At 39.7% G+C, this 17,681-nt stretch overlaps 1 protein-coding gene across 1 annotated transcript; it reads right to left on the minus strand.

Annotated features, from left to right (window-relative positions):
* Nucleotides 1-3,696: 3,696 nt before the first annotated feature.
* PSKH2 (protein serine kinase H2) lies at nt 3,697-8,888 on the minus strand (the record flags this gene model as incomplete). The annotated part of the gene is given in 6 exon segments (XM_082433316.1): nt 3,697-4,126; nt 4,129-4,188; nt 4,192-4,350; nt 4,352-4,512; nt 4,515-4,738; nt 8,758-8,888. Coding segments are annotated over 6 exon segments (900 nt in total). The 3' UTR covers nt 3,697-3,961.
* Between the last annotated feature and the right edge of the window lie 8,793 nt (nt 8,889-17,681).

Below are 17,681 nucleotides of genomic sequence, written 5' to 3' on the forward strand. Positions count from 1 at the left end.
TGACCTGTAAAGTAATATAGCCACAGATTCTGGGTATTAAGATGTGGACATCTTTGGCGGGGGCGGGGGCGCATTATTCTGTCTATCACACCTATGCTTCCAGACTTGATGGTCACCCGGTTTTTAAATAAAATTGGTGCATTTAGAAATTACTAGATTTCTTGATAGGTATAGACAACAATATTATGACAGAGAAAACAGAGAAAACAGAGAAAACATGATGATACCCTTATCTGAGTCTATCGACATATGTTTCCTTGGTGTTATGGAATGAATGTTTGTGTCCCTCCAAAATTCATATATAGAAGCCCTAACCCCTAGTGTGGCTGTATTTGGAGATGAAATTTCTAAGGAAGTAATTATGGTTAAATGAGGTCATTATGGTGGGGCCCTGATCTGATAGGATTAGTGTCCTCATAAGAAAAAAACACCAGAGAGTTCATTCTCTCTTTCTCTGCATGTACACAAAGAAGAGGTCAAATGAGCACACAGTGAGATGGCAGCTGCCTGTGAGCCAAGAGAAGAGGCCTCAGAATGAAACCTACCTTGCTGGCATCTCGATCATGGACTTCCTAGACTCTGGACCTGTGAGAAACAAATTTCTGTTGTTTAAGCCACCCAGTCTGTAGTATTTTGTTATGGCAGCTCAAGATGACTAAGACACTTGGTAATATTAAAAGAAAATGTTAATATGTAGACATGTGTAGCTGACAAGCATGGGGAAGAAGGCCAAGGGGATATAAATCCAATAAGTTATTAAAAGCAGTTGCACTTCTGTTCTGTGGTATTGCTTTCAGTACTCTGGGGCTACAGACAGGCATTTCCTCAAGAAACAGAGCATGACATCATGGAGATATCAGTGCTCCATCCTGCCGCTGAGCCCCTCTTTTTGGTATGTGCGTATACTCTTCTCTTTTGGAGTGTTTTGCTTCTGAAATGCAGCACCCCGATCTTTTTCATCATAACCCTTGGGCTTCGGGGGTCACTCTGCCTTGATCCCAGAGAGCAGTGAGTATTTGCCACAGCATTCGTATCACCACCCCACGGGTCAACAGAGATGGGTGGGCGTGAAGACCCAGCTCACCGCCCTCAGGCTGGAACAATGCTGTGGGATGAGGCTCACCTCCATGGCCTTGGCCTCCTCCCCTACCCATCCTGGTTCCCTCACTCCCTCACCTGTGTCCATGGGAGTCTATCCTTAATAAATTACTTGTACAAGAACCCTCTTCTCAGGGCTGCCTTCTGAGGAACCTGACATTAGAAATCCTCTGAATTAAACCTGACAAAAGGACCTCTTAATAGAATAATTGTTTATTATTTTTGCACATTAAAAAATACATTGTGATATCTAGTCCAAATGTGGCCCCAATGGACCAGGCCCCCGGAGCCACACTTTATGTGGTCTCCTTGCACATGGAATCTGGGTTGGCCTAGCACTCACAGTTGCCAATAGAATGAGGCAAAAGGGATGCTGTGCCATTTCCAAGCCCAGCCTTGAAGAGGACTGGCGACTTCTTGTCTCCCTCTTGGAATACTGCCTTTTGGAAAGCCTAAACCACCATGTAAAATGTCTGACTGCCCTGCTGAAGAGACCACGTGGAGAAACCCCATGAAGAGAAAAGGGGCCTGAGATGCACAGAGAGAGGAGAGAGAAAAAGGCCGAGTGGTCCCAGTGACCTAGTTAATCCAGCTTTCCAGCCATCCCACCAAGAGGTCAGCCATTTGAGGGGTCATCAAGGCTATTCCATCCCAGTCAAGAACCAGATGGCTGCAACATCATGTGGAGCAGAAATGTCACCAAGCTGAGCCCTGTCAACCCACAGAATCATGAGTCATGATAAAATGGTTGTTATTTTAAGGTGTTAGGTTTAGGGAAGGTTTGTTATTCAGCAATAGATAACCAAAACAGAAATATATGTTCTTTGTAAACAAAACCAAAACAGAAATACAGATATACTCAAACTATAAAGAGGAAAACCAAAATGGTACATAATCCGTAAACTGGGAGATAAGCTCTGTTAACATTATACTGCATTACACTGTATTTCCTCAAAGACTTTTTCCTATGCATACATTTTCCTACATGATTTGTGTTAATACTGTATACACAATTTGTATTCTGTTTTGTTTTTTTTTTTTTTTTACTTGGCAGTATATCGGAAATATTTTCCATTACCCTTATAATTTTTAAACATGAATAATTTAGGAACTATCGTATAAATGTTCAATAATTTATTCAAACATTCTCTTAGCGTTCTTTTCAATTGTCCACTTTTGTAGTATAGCCCAGATGAGCCTCTTGACACTGAAATCTTTGCTGCATCTGAGATTATTTCCTTAGATTCTTAAAAGTGGAATTAGTAGATCAAAATACATAAACTTTTAAAAGTTTTAGATGTATCTTTTCAAACTACTTTCCAAGAAATCTACAATTCATCCTCTACCAGTAGTGAATAACAGGGTTAATCTCTTAGTACTCTTAGCAGCAATGAGTAGAATTGAGTGTTTTTTTTTTAATCTTTATCAGTTTGAAAGACAAAAAGATATTGTTGTCTTCATTTGCATTTCTTTGGTCATTAGTGAAGCTAGACATTTTTTCCAAGCTTTTAATAATCAGTGGTTTACATTGTCTGTGAATTCTTCCCATCCTTTCCTATCTCCCTATGTAAGTCTCAGTTCTCAATTGTCAATTTGTATCAGTTTTTTTTTTTTAAACATATACACGTACTATAAGATATTAAATCTGTCAGAGTATAGACAATATTATTTTTCAATTTGTTATTTAGCTTTCAATTTTGCTTAAGATGTTATACATATAGATGTTACACTTTAAGTAGGTAAAATCAAACTATCCATACTTTTCTTCACGAGGGGAAAAAAGCCCTTTTATAGTTAAACATAAAATAAATTTCCTCAACATGAAGTGAATTTCCTATTTTGTCAGGCTTCCCACAGAGAAGTATTGGTTACTTTCCTTCCTTAAACAAAACAAAAAAGTTAACACATTCATAAACACTGGGAGTTCCAAGTTTAAACAATGGATAATATTTTACACAAACTGTGAAGTTAAACATTTCACTGAGGAAACACTACATCTCAAAAAGGGTGTGGATCATCTAGAATCAAGGCAGAAAATCTCTCATCAAACACCCAAGCAGCATGCTGAGCCTCTGAGTACACATTAATCTACTCAGCTGGCTCAGGCTCTGCATGATGATTGAAGAAACAACAGCAAACTCACTCATCTACGTGATTGTCAATGTCATGTGCTAACCACAGACAACTCAGTAATCGGGGCTCTTGCTACCTTGAGACCAGTGGCTCTCAGCCAGGGGTGATTTTGCCCCCTTGGGGACATTTAACAATGTCTGGAGACAGGGCTTCCCTGGTGCCGCAGTGGTGAAGAATCCACCTGCCAATGCAGGGGACATGGGTTCGAGCCCTGGTCCAGGAAGATCCCAGCAACTAAGCCTGTGCGCCACAACTACTGACCCTGCGCTCTAGAGCCTGTGAGCCACAACTACTGAGCCCACGTGCCACAACTACTGAAGCCCACGTGCCTAGAGCCAGTGCTCTGCAACAAGAGAAGCCACTGCAATGAGAAGCCCGTGCACCACAGCGAAGAGTAGCCCCCGCTCTCTGCAACCAGAGAAAAGCCCACACGCAGCAACAAAGACCCAACACAGCCAAAAAAATAAAATAAAAATAAAAATAATTCTTTAAAAAAAAACAGTGTCTGGAGACAATTTTGATTGTCACAACTGGGGGAAGGTGTGTATCTAGTGTAGCTACTAGAAATCAGTATCTACCAGTATCTGCTAGTAGTATACCTACTGGTACCTAGTTGGTAGAGGCCAGGGATGCTGCTAAACATCCTACAATGCACAGGACAGTCCCACACCATCACCTTTTCCCACCCCACCCCCAATAAAGAGTCATCCCGCCCTAAATGGCAGTAGCGCTAAGGTTGAGAAACTCTATTCAAGACCAAGTCAATAGAAAGAAAGTGAGAGCTTACATCTCCTGTATAATTATATTTGCCTTTCAGAATCTTCCTGTAAAGTCTCATATGGCTTTCACCATCAAAAGGCAGGAATCTGCTAAGTAAAACATATGTGATTAGGCCTTAAAAGCCCACATGTCAACTGCACTGGTGTAAGGTTTCCTTAGCAAAATCTCGGAGGCTATTTACTCTGGGGTCCCACAGAGCATCCTCACTGTCCAGTCACCACTTTTGTTCCCAGAGTGTGCCAAACCAAAATCTGTGATAAAAAATTTTGACTCTGCACCTGGGTGATAACATAAGAGATTTTCGGGCTTTAGGTGCCTGTGAGTTATTTTCAATGCGTTGCAAACATCTCATGCCATCAGCAACCATGTGGAGGATTCTGACAGCGTCCTGCTCTGTAAAGTATCCCTGAGAGATGAGTCCATCAAAGAATTCCCCTCCTGTAGCCAACTCCATCACCATGTAAACTTGATCTTGGGCCTCAAAGATCTCCAGGAGCTGACAATGTAATGATAGCTAACCCACCGCAGGATGGAGAACTCAGACTCACACGCCTCTCTGCCTTCTCTCATTCTGGTTTCTATCACTTTTATTGCAAAAGGTTTCTTGGTGGTCTTCTGCTCCACTCTGACAAACTTGCTGAAACTGCCTGTCCCGATAAGAGCCTTGATATCATATCTGTTGGAAGAAAACCCAAATAAATCTGTTACCCTCTGAAGTGATGATTTTCAAAATTATTTAATTAGATGCTTTATATCATCTTTTCTAGCTTTATATTCCCCCTATCCAATTTCCTTGCGTAACTGTGTTCATTATTTTTGAAAGTCACACCAAATCCTCTTTTGAAATGGAGGCAAGTGATATAAAAGTAATTCGTTGGTAGAAAGACAAATAATCTTAATAACAATAGCTACCATTTATTACACATTTATTATGCTCCAGGAATTTTATTTTTTTTAAATCCTATCCTATAAAATTCCTGCTGGGTGATATTAAAAAGTTAAGTGATTTCCCAAGGCCATACAGATTGTATTGATAGTTGCAATAGATGGGATTTAAATCCAATTCCTTCAAATGCATTTCTCCAAAATTTTCTTGAAGAATTTTGGGACCTCCATCTACCATTTTCTTTCCTCCCTCCAACTCTTGTTTTTATCATTCTGCAACAGCAACCACCAAACCAGGGGGAGAGAATAAAAAAGAAGCTTAGTCTTATTTATAACTTCTCCAAAGATGGAGGAAACCATATCAGGAGACAGGGTACAAAGAGTAGGCTTCCTCAGGTTACTAGACTGTGAGCTCTCAGTCCCAGGCATAACTCACATCTCACCCAAGGTATCGCCCTAAATCGCTCCTCAGTAGATGTACCATTGTGAAAGTCAACATGGTTGCACTATTATAAGGGCAGCTTTCAGAAGACGGGTGGTGGTGGTGTCAGGACCGCCTTGTAGCCAGCAGCTCTCATAGTTCCCCCTACCTGATGCCACTGCACTTGCAATTTTACACAGCCAACAAAATTTTAACCTGGGATGTATGTGAGTAATGTGTAAAGTAATCATCTCTCAGAAAGACCAGGAAGTCAGCTAGGATTTCAAAGGCTAGGGATCTTAAACTTTAGTTACCTGTGTTAATGTCTATGTAAATTTAAGAATCCTATCAAAATTTAACCTTCTATCTTTATTTAAGAAATGTTGAGAAAGTGCTTGACTTAGAATCATGATTTTAAGCTGGAAAGAATATTAGAGAATGATTTAATCCAACCCCTCATTTTACAAATGAAGACATTTGAAGATCATGTTAGCTGATTGGTTGTTTAATTTGTGGAGTGAGGATTAGAACCCAGGTCTCCTTACTTGCATCATAATTTGGTGCTTTTCCCACTTTACTAAAACTTCTCCCAGGTAAGAATGCCAGTGAATGGAATGTACTCAAGGAGGACACAGGGAGAAGGTAATTCTTTAAGTCACATACTGAATACCAAAGATTCAAATGCAAATATCAATCTGTACTTTAAACAGCCTTACTTCTTTTTGCTGAATTTATTCTTCCTGTATTTTTTTTTCATTTGTCTACTTACTTATTCCTTATATTCCTGTGCTTACTGAATACAAATGGCATTTGGCTGTACCAGCTTACAGAAAATAGCTTTGTTCTATACGGTGCATTTAATTTTTTGGCCAATTACCTTATCAAAATAGATAGCAATTTAGTAATCTTAAATGGATTCTGTCCCCTCTTCTCTTTCCAACTCTGCTTTTTTCATTCACATGCACTCCCAGTGTGATTTTGAAGATAATCACAGGCATTTCAAATTCTGTTGCTTTGCAGACCAACACATTACCTCTAATGTGGATGAAAGCACTTTGCAAATACTAATTTATCACTATGCCCTCAAAACTGCAGGAAAATTCATTTGCTCATGGGATTAATCATCAGCTATCAGACGAATTACCATTTCTGAGGAACTACACTCTCACTCAAATAAAAGGAGTGTTATTCAACATTGTTATGGGCCTTCATAAACCAAATGTTTGAAAAAATGCCAGTAATTTGGCATTGGAAGAAACAGTAAGCTTTAAGCCAAAATTTAGAGTAGTGCAAATAAATGCTTTCAGATAACAAATGTCCCACAAGAAAAGCCTGAAGCTGTGGCCTTGCTTGCGAGCCCTTGATGGCCATGGATGGTGACTATTTTTATGAGGATGGTGACAATTTTTATGACGATGGTGACTATTTTTGTGACTTGGGTGGCTATATCTTGTGTAGTGCCTGGCACAGCAATAAATGTTGAATGAGAGGATCATTCACTGAATGAATACTATTTCCAAATTATCGCCTTATTTTGAAAACATTAAGAATGGAATCAGGCATGGGAGTATGCATCTACAAGGCCAATCCACCTCCTCCACTTCCACCCTCCACTCCCACCCTCTCACAAAGCAGCCTCAAAGTCAGGTTTGTAGGTCATGCAATTTTACATCATCCCAGAGATTATAAGAAACAAAATTATTACTTTGACCTCCGCTGCCACAAACTGAACATGATTAAAAAAATAAAACATGGAAACAATAATAATATTGCAACTGGTTTGACAGAAGCAATTGTAATGAACTCCCAAGAAGAAAGTGAATATAGTCAGACTTAAATCTATCCTGTGGGCTCACAATGGAGAGGAAAGGCAACTGTGTTCTAGACCCATTTCTGTCACCAGCTTGGATAAGTCACTTAATCTTTTAGGGCTCAATTCCTCATTGGTTAAAGAAGAGCCTTTAGTTAGTCTCTAAAGCTTTCCAATATTGAGATCCTCTACGTCTATGACTTTGTCATAATCTAAGGGCCTGGGACTAACCCGGAGGTGGAGGTTATGAGGGTGGATAAAGACTAGACCAGACCTCCTGGCCACAGATGACCAGAGATGCCACCCAATCAATTCAGTCTTGACAAGACCCCATATCCCCTCTGATTCAAGCTCAGTCGCATCAACCAATTTTGTTCTTCTCTAAGCTTAGCAGATACTAGACTAATTCTCAACTCATCCTTGTACCAGAATTTCCCAAGGATGCCAGGAAATCGCTCTGCATAGACTATGGTCAGAACAGTGTGATGAGGTGAGTGTATAATCCTAAGACTAGAAGTGTCCCTGAGAATCCGGTCAAGCCACCTACCACTGTGTCCAACCAAACGCTGCAGAGTGGAGGGGATTCCATGATGTCCTTCCTCCACCTGGCCAACGTGGGGCACTCTGAGGAAATTCTTTCTCAGGCCAACCAACCGGCCAGACTTCCTTGCTCATTTCTTACATGGTCATCTTATGAAGACAATAATAGTATCTACATGAGGATCTGCACCATGCACTGTACAGCATCATTTACATATATTACTTAATCATCCTCACAGCATTCTTACGAGGCAGCTATTATTATTATTCCCATTTTACAGAGGCTGAAATTGAGCAAGGAAAAAGGCTAAGGAACATTCCCAATGACACACAATAGAAAAGACAGGAATGGATCTCAGGTCTGGTTGATTCAAAGCCCTGTTTCTATTCCACTAATTATGATCTCCTTTTCTAGAATGTAACAGAAGATCCTTCACACACCCCAGCCCCAGTGTATCTATGGCAAGCCCCCCCAACTCCACCCCGCCAGGCGCTGTGCGGGTGGGAGGCCTTCCTCCTTCCCAGGGCTCTGAGGTCAGGGATTCTCTCCCTTTACTCCCTGCGGCTCCTTCTACTTCTTCAGTCTTGGACTTTCCCTATCTTCTGCCCTCCTCCCCTCTTTCAAAGAGAAATTGCACTGGACACTTGCTAAAAACAGCAAGGAAGACTTTATTCCAGACTATTGCAAGAGGGGTCAAAACTACTGCGATGGGAGAGACTGAACTCAACTGTTGAAACACAAGGCAAGAGAGTTGTAAGGCTGGAGTGAGCTTGTAGGAAATTACTAAAGGTAGGAAGGGGTGTCATGGAAGTGAGATTCCTACCCTCCCACAGAGACTGGTAGATAGAGCCTCGATCTTTCTTTGATTACATTTCAAAAGGTTGGCGCCCAGGTCCTTGAGAAAGACATTCCTGGGCTGTAAAAGATTTACACCTCAAAGGGGCAGAGACGATTTAGGGAGGTCTGGGGCCTTTGATCAGAAAGAAGCCTAAGGTCCGGTCAAGTCGAGGGGAACTTTAAGGGCGCCTCGTTCAGCGGTTCACCTTGCTCAGCCCAGCCCCTCCGCCTGCGGTTCACGCCGCGCATTACCTGGCGAGGATCCGGGGGGCGAACTTGGCGCGGAGGCGGGCCACCTGCATCCTTCGAGATTCCGGAGCGGCCTTGGCCTTGACTCTCCCGCTCGACCCGGGCCGGCGCGGGCGGCTGGCGCCACAACCCATGGCCACGGCGGGGAGCGGGGCCCGAGGCTCCCGGTGCGGGTGCCCACTTATCCCCGGCTAGCAGAGGGGGCAGAACTGAGCCCCCCCGCCCAGGGGCCCTCGTTAGGAAGAAGGTCCGGCTTACAGTCCGGCCGCCTTGATCCGCACTGACCACTTATCCATAGTAGAGCTTGACGTGGTAAAAGCAAAGTGGGCGAGAAGTCAGGAGCCTGGGCTTAATTCTCAAGGGCTCAGTTTTCTCATCTGTGAAATGAGGACGTGAACATATAAAGTTATATAGTTTATAAAGGAGATCTTCCTTCTAAAGGACTTTTATGTCTCCAAGGCAGAGCGCACTCATATCTAGATGATATGAACATTAAATATAATATTTTTTAAACTCTAAGAGCTTATAATATTTAAAGTATAAAATATCACTGTACTCTATTGCCTTAATTGAGCACACGAGTCTGTGTCTGGCACTCCGCTACCTCCTACATCTGTAAGAGACATGAGCCTCACCCTCTGAGTGATGCATCTGAGACAGAAAAACTCTGTCTAGAACCCAGCCTAATACACTTTGCAAATACAAGGGTAAAATCTGTGGGGGAAAAAATAGTATTAATTATGTATAATATTAATTATTAATTGCAATTATTATATAATATATAATCTATTTTATCTATTTCATCTTTGTATTCATAATTATTTATACATGAGTATATATGTTATACATATCGTTTTAGTAAATGATATTTTATGTCTTGGTCAGATATCAACATATTGATTATGTATAATTTACATTGATAAATTTTATATAATTGATGCGTGGGGAGTGAAATTCAGCCAAAACCAGCCAGGCACGTCAAGATCAGGTACCCCTCAGAGGCTGTGGAGCCAGAAGTGAGGTCCAAGTCTCCCAGTCTAGTGCTCTTTCAATGGTCATATCCTTTCTAATTTTTTTTTTTTTTAGACTGAGCATTGGGATTTTATTTATTTATTTATTTATTTATTTATTTATTTATTTATGGCTGTGTTGGGTCTTCGTTTCTGTGCGAGAGCTTTCTCTAGTTGTGGAAAGCGGGGGCCACTCTTCATCGCGGTGCGCGGGCCTCTCACTATCGCGGCCTCTCTTGTTGCGGAGCACAGGCTCCAGACGCGCAGGCTCAGTAATTGTGGCTCACAGGCCCAGTTGCTCCGTGGCATGTGGGATCTTCCCAGACCAGGGCTCGAACCCATGTCCCCTCCATTAGCAGGCAGATTCTCAACCACTGCGCCACCAGGGAAGGCCTCTAATTTTGTTTAATGTTTAGTTTGGCTTAACAGAGACCATCTGTGATGAGTCAATTAGTCATGGATTTGCCCAGAAGAACTGTATTTTGAAGGAAAATTTAAAATACGACTTGGGTTTAGCTTAGAGAAAATGAGCCCATCCTGCAAAGGGAGCTTAAGTACCAAATAATAGACTTTTCATGAAAAAGAACCCTCAAGATTCGCCAGGTACTGGGAAACAAAGAAAGTTGGTTGTAAGCAGGTGAAGAATTCGTGCTTTTATGTCTCAAGTTTTTAACTGATTTTCAGAATAGGCAAAATAAGCAGAATGGAAAAGAGAAGAAAGGGGAGGAGATGGAGAGAAGTAAAACGTTCGGGTGCTGCTCAAAGAGCAAGCTCTCCTGCTCAGGGAGCACAGGGTTGTGAGGATACATGCGGCCCAGCAGATAGGAAGCGTCCACCGTGAATCCTGGCCCTGGGCAGCGGTGACGGCCTGCCTCAGTCCCGCGAGGCAGTCCCTCTATGCAGCTGGCCGTCCAGCAGGGAGAGCTTTGTCAAGAGCCTCCTGCTAAGCCTGAATTTTCCTTGAAAATTGGCTAATACAATCACTGGTTTTTAAGCTCTTTAGAAATGAAGACAGTAAATAGAAACCACTGGTTAGTTCTCTTTTGGAAAGCACCAACTATTAAATGGAAGTGTTGTTGACTATAAATTCCGTTCCAGGAGACAAAATTTACTTACGCATTCAAAACTTTTAAGGGTTTTCACCAAGCTTTAAAATGTTAAAATGTTAACCACACATCTTCAGTGTGTTCTTTTAGCCCAACTAACCCCTCCAAAAGGATCAGTAATGTGCAGAATAGCATCCTACTGCAGGGTCTCCTGTGTGTATTTCTCTTTATTGTGCATAATTGCCTCATTGTTTTGGAGACCACGCAAACATTGTTTGGGACCACATGCTATTTACACATTAATTATTTATAATTATTTAAATTATATATTTTATCCTAATTGAAGTAATAAAATTGTTCAAGTAAGTTTTAGACTTAAGGCCCATTTTAAATGAACTTTTATTTTTATGTCCTTGTGTTTAATGCTTATAAATGGCTTCCTGTAACACTCACACCAGTTGAAGAAATGAAAATGGTGTTCAACATCTGATTCTGTGCTAAACTTTACTCTAGTGGTGTTTTCTGAAGAGTATTAAATAAATTGAACCTCCAGTTTCTAAAGAAAAAGAACTTACCTCATCCTCAGCTCCCACTTATTACCCCAAAGTCACAAATTCTCATTAAATAGTCAGCCATAATATTCAAAACAATATGGAGCGCATAGCTCCAGTCACTCAGTGCTGGGTTCCCTCCTATACCCAGTTTTTAAAAAACAGAGTTAGAAGGGCACATTGAGTCCTAGGCAATAGAGATTCTGAACCCATAGGAACTTCCTAGAATAACGCTCTGGCTTATATGTCATAAATTGAGTCAACTAAGTAACTTGGTGTGTGAAAGATATACTCAACAAATTATAATCCAGTCCCTAAAGAATATTGCACTGAAAGGATATACAGAATTATGCCAAATCTAAAACTCATTAAAGACTTAGACGATCATTTAGGGAAAACTCATTTCTCTCTTACATGAATAATATTGGTGGAAAACAGAAAAATATTATGAATTTTTGTATTCTATTCTATTGTAAGTATTTAGTACACTTAGTGAAAGAAAGAGAGCAACGCAAGAAATTAGGGAGGTCACAAGGAGTGATACACTGGGAAGCCCTACAATTCTATACTCTCTTCTTTAGATTAAGAAGAAAAAAATATAACCAAAAGGCATATTTAACAGATAAAAATGAAGAATTTGCTTCATTTGGAATGAGTTCTTCTTGGAATAGCTGGAATTTTGTTGTTGTTTTTCAAGTTTTCCTTTTCTTTAGATCCCACCTACTGGGATTAATTTTCTCTAGAGTGATCTCATGCCTGAAACATCAGTTTGAAGGTGTAGGTGTTCATCTTATTGACTTCCTTTTCCCCAAGGTGCAGGGTTTGTGTTTGTAATGACAACTAGCATGGGGCTCTTTTAAGCCAATTTCACATACAAAGTGAAGTGTGGAACCAACAGTGCAAAGCTCCTCTCTGAGCTTTCTTCTCATAAACCAATAATAAAGAACCTCTAAGTAGGATGCCTTTGTGTGAAATTCAGAGATGAGAGAAACGTTCCTGCTACCCTTGGCAGACTATTTTTCATTATCATAACACCTAAAAAAAACCATAACAATTCAGACAAGTCAGTAAGAAATTTTCAGTTACTGAAAATATTTTGTCTCCACTATAGTAGTGAATCATTCCTGTTAATTTGCATAGCTCTACATTTAGCACTGAAAAAAAGAGTATTTAGCTCTTGTAGAATTTCAAGTTTTTTAAGTTATCTTATAATTGCAAAAAAAGAAGATAAATGTTAGTATATAATAATAAATTGCAGGTAAGATCTCTGCTGTCAAGTAAAAACACAAATTTTGCTTTTTTTAATAGTAATGACTCAAAGTCGACAGCCAACTGATGAGTGAAGTTTCCCTGATATTGTGCATAAATCAAAGAAGATAAAGTGAGAGTATTTCCAGGATATTTTAGCTGATTTGCCTAAAAGAATTCTGCCTTTTCAAGTTGACAATTTGCATCCAAACCTTAAAAAAAATGATGATTAGAAATAGATTTAGTTACATGGAAAAATATTTACAATATATTTCAGGGTGGGGTAAAAAAACCAAACTCTATATAGTATGATCTCATTTGTAATCTCACTAATGAGATAAGTTCCCATGGTGTGGGAGGAAGCCTCTGGCCAAAAATCAAACAGCAAGGAACAGAGACTTGCTGACAACTACATGACTGAACTTGGGAACAGATTCTCCAACACTAGCTGAGCCTCGAGATGACTACAGCCCCAGATGACAGCTTGACTGCCACCTCAGGAGAGCTTGGCTCTGAAAGTAGACTTCCAAGTTCAAGTCCCGTTAGCACCACTTACCAGTGCTGTGACCTTAGGAAAGTTGCCTAGCCTCTCCATCACTCCAGCTTTCTTATCTATGAATTTGAAATAATAATAACACAAATGTCATAGGGTTGCTGTGAATAACTCCATTCATGTAAAGCAATTAGAACAGTACTTGGAACATTATAAATGCCCAATAAATATCATTATTGTAATATATTATATATAATAACTACATAGTTCACTTAAAAACTAACATAAGTAAATGGCTTTAAGGGGTTGTATTACTTATCTCTTGTTTTATAACAAATCTCCCCTGAATTTAGTAGCTTTCAAACTTTAACAAAGTGAGCTGAGAAGCATCCCCTGTCTCTCAATAATAGGTCTGAGTATGCCCACCACACTTGGGCATCAGAGAGGTTACCTCTGCGAAAATGCACAGTTGGCTGGGCCCTCAGTCAGTCAGCTTCCTCTAGTAAGAAGTTCTCAAGGTGCAATTCTCATGGCTGCCACAGTCAAGTATCAAGACAATTGTTATGAAAAGAAAACCATATTTGAATAGCTAGATTAACTAGTTTTTAATGAGCATTTTAACAAACAAAAATCAAAACTTTTATTCCAAAAATATTTGCACAGTTTTCATAAACATTTCAAAAACCAGTGGCTTAGAGACTGATTTCTAACCTAAATAAATCAGCATTTTTTACAATTTACTGAAACATGCCCTGGATTTCCCTGCTACCATGTTTAATTCAAACAAGACTCTAGAAAAAGTTAACAGAGAAAAGAACCTTGGTTTTTGATTGACTTGCGGTTTCGGGGCATTTCCACAACCTGATGCTTCTCTTATATCCGTTGTTCCCATACAAGCCTTTCTCTCCAGGGAAATAGCTTTCTCTTCCTAGGACACCATCAACTGCATCCTTGGCAATGCTTTTCTCTCTGACTGTTAGTCTGTGACCAATTTTCTCTCTCCAACGTTTTGGAGAAACCTGCTATGGATTGAAATTGGAGGTCACAGTTTCCTTCCAAATGTTAGTCTCAGAGCCCATGGTCAAGCTGAAAAGCCAGCTGTGAAAGCTTTCAAGACTTAATCTCTTCACCCTGTCATCAACTCCTCTGGTGTCCAAATTTGTCAGGTGCCATTTGGCGTCAGGAATAGCAGAGAATGTTTAAATCCAGATTTATTCCTCCATTATGTGAAGCTTTATTTCTGAAATGCTGTTTTGTTTCATTTTATATTTTAAGACATTGCTTCTTGGTTTATTCACTTCAATTGCCACATACATACTGGGTGCTTTCATGAAGTAGTAAGTTTTTGATGGGTGGTGGGGGAGTGCTTAGATTATTAAAATTATTATTATTAGTTTGTCCCTATATGTTTGTGCCTTTAAAAATATTGAATATATAAGCATCTGCTAGAAAAATAGCTCAGATGAGGAGTTTGATAAATATTCAGACTTTAAAAGCGTTCACTAGTTTGATATTTTTACTCTCATTTTTCTCACGCTTGATCTCAGCCATTACCAAAGGTTCTCAAACTTTAATGTGCATAAAAATAACTCAGGGGACTTCCCTGGTGGCGCAGTGGTTAAGAATCTGCCTGCCAATGCAGGGGACACGGGTTCGAGCCCTCGTCCGGGAAGATCCCACATGCCGCGGAGCAACTGGGCCCGCGCACCATAACTACTGAGCCTGAGCTCTAGAGCCCGCGAGCCACAACTACTGAAGCCCGTGCACCTAGAGCCCATGTTCTGCAGCGAGAGAAGCCACCGCAATGAGAAGCCTGTGCACCGCAATGAGGAGTAGCCCCTGCTCGCCGCAACTAGAGAAAGCCTACGCACAGCGACAAAGACCCAACACAGCCAAAAATAAATAAATAAATAAACGTTAATTAAAAACACAAAAAAACAAAAAAGCAAACTCAGGGAGCTAGTTAAAAATGTAAATTCCAGAACACTATTCCCAAAATTTTAGATTCATTGAGCCTGGGAAAAAGACCAAGAAGTTGCATTTTTAACAAACCAGCGTAAAGTGGTCTGTAAACCACAATTTGAAAATATTGTTTTAGACATTCAAATCTAAAAGTCATTAAAATTTAAATCAAAGAATCATAACCATATTCAGTGCTATTACTCATAAATGGCAAAACTGGGCACCTAAACAGTAAATTCATAGACCCCGCCCAAATGCCATCACCTCCAGGGAAAACAGATATGAGATAGCCACCTCCAGGAGAAGGGGAGAGAGAGAGAGGGAGCAAGAGCGCTGGGCAAGCTCTGAATGGCTTGGACAGTGGACAGCAGGGGAGCATCGGGTACTGATTACGGCAAAGGAGTTGCTTTACCAACCCTTCTGTTAATGTTTAGTTTCGTTGTTTTCCAATTTCAGAGGTAATACATGATTAGCGCAACCTTTCTGAAAACACTATAAGAAAGCTGACTGTTAATAATAACTTTAATTTATGGATGTATATAAATATCCTTATTTTTCATATTTGTGTATTGTTATTTCTTAAAAATATCATGGTATATATAATGCAATGTAATTTTTTTTCCACTGATCAGTATCCTTATTTCCCATGTCAAAAAAAATTATCTAAAAGATGATTTTAAGTGGCTAACCAGCATTCCATCATGTAGATATTCCACAATTTAATTAAATATTCTTTTGTTATTGAATATTCAGTCCCACTGTGTTGTGGACATGGGATGTGCCACCACCATCCCCTTCAACACATAGATATTTTAAATATTTGAGATAAGTCTTTTAATTTTTTCCTTTATTGTTTCTGCCTTTTGCATTGAACTCAGAAAGGACTCCTACATTGGATACATTGTGATGTTGAAATGCACTGTGTAATCAGCCTCTGTACTTTTGATTGAACAGTTTCTCATTTTCTACCCACCACACTGATTTGATATCACCAAAGCAACTTATATCTCAGGGTTCAAGAGTCATTAGACCTGGCTCTCACTACGTTAGAAGTAGGGGAAAGTTACGGCCTCATTCTCCTCAAGTAAATCCCAACTCATCCAAATCTTTATAACTTCCTGTCTTTTGTGACTTTGCAATTTGCCATTCTTCTCATTGACCCTATTTACCACTCTAGACCTATGAAATCCCATACTGTGTTTTATTCAGTAGCCTGCTATCTAGTGGTTGAAATGGAGAAGTACAGGTATTTCCTCCCTAAAGAATAATCCCATTTCAGAATACAGCTCTAAGGTCACTCCATATATTTGTATAAAAATATGAATAGTTTATAAATCACTTTTTAAATAGTAGAATTAATCATAAACCTAGAGTCAGAATATCTTTGTTTTATCTCCAGATCTGCAATTACTGATTTGTAACATCTGTTTTAAAAAAAAATTACTTAACTTTTTGAAGTTGGGGCTCCCTTTCTTTGAGGTAAGAAGGCTGTTTTTGATGTTCCTAAGTTCTTTATAATTTTCAATACGTTTTACAATTCTATTATATGTAGCATTTGGAGAACTCTTAAATCAAGAAATTTCTTTTTCAGATTCTTTAATGATTAGACACAAAAAGCCATGAATGCCTCCTTATTTCTTCAGTTGGTATGACATTCTATCAAATTATCTCTGATAATATCCCTTCCTATTCTAAGATTATAAGGTTTGTTTGTATAAAACTCTCTCTGATTACAAATCTTTCTTCTGTGACATCTTTAATAATGTAAATATAATGTATAATAATGACCTCTATAATAATGTAAAATCACCTTTCTACCTAATAATTCATTTTTCTTAGTTCATATTTTCTAATAGAAACAGTGTTCTCAGCATAACAATGCCATTTATTATTCCCACTGGTGAATTTTCCATCATTAGTTCATGTAATTACCATACAAGCTTACTGCTGTAGCAAGACAGGTCCTGGGATCTCTGCCATCAAGATAGAAAAAAATAGGGCTTCCCTGGTGGTGCAGTGGTTAAGAATCCACCTGCCAATGTAGGGGACACGGGTTCGAGCCTAGGTCTGGGAAGATCCCACATGCCGCCGAGCAACTAAGCCCGTGCACCACAACTACTGAGCCTGTGCTCTAGAGCCCATGAGCCACAACTACTGAGCCCGGGTGCCGCAACTACTGAAGCCTGCACGCCTAAAGCCTGTGCTCCAAGAGAAGCCACCTCAATGAGAAGCCCGCCCACCGCAATGAAGAGTAGCCCCCACTTGCTGCAACTAGAGAAAGCCTGCTTGCAGCAACGAAGACCCAACGCAGCCGAAAATGAATAAATAAATAGATAGACAGAAAAAAATGAAAATGAGAAACATTTGGAGGGCAGAAGAAAACATTGTAAGGTTATTACATTTTAAAATACATGTGAATTCAAAAATATATAATTTATTCAAGTGAAACATGAATATTTATACAATAGTATAATATATGAGTTTTATAACTTTTTAAAATTAATGTTATAAATCAGAATTTCTCAAATACTATTCCAAAGAATATTACTTCTTCAGGTTGTTAAAGACATTAATTGCCCAAACAAAGGGAGTCATTGTCCAAGCAATTGTTTGGAAA

This window comes from Balaenoptera physalus (assembly GCF_965194825.1).
Source record: "Balaenoptera physalus genome assembly, chromosome: 17".
Taxonomy (NCBI): Eukaryota; Metazoa; Chordata; class Mammalia; order Artiodactyla; family Balaenopteridae; genus Balaenoptera; species Balaenoptera physalus.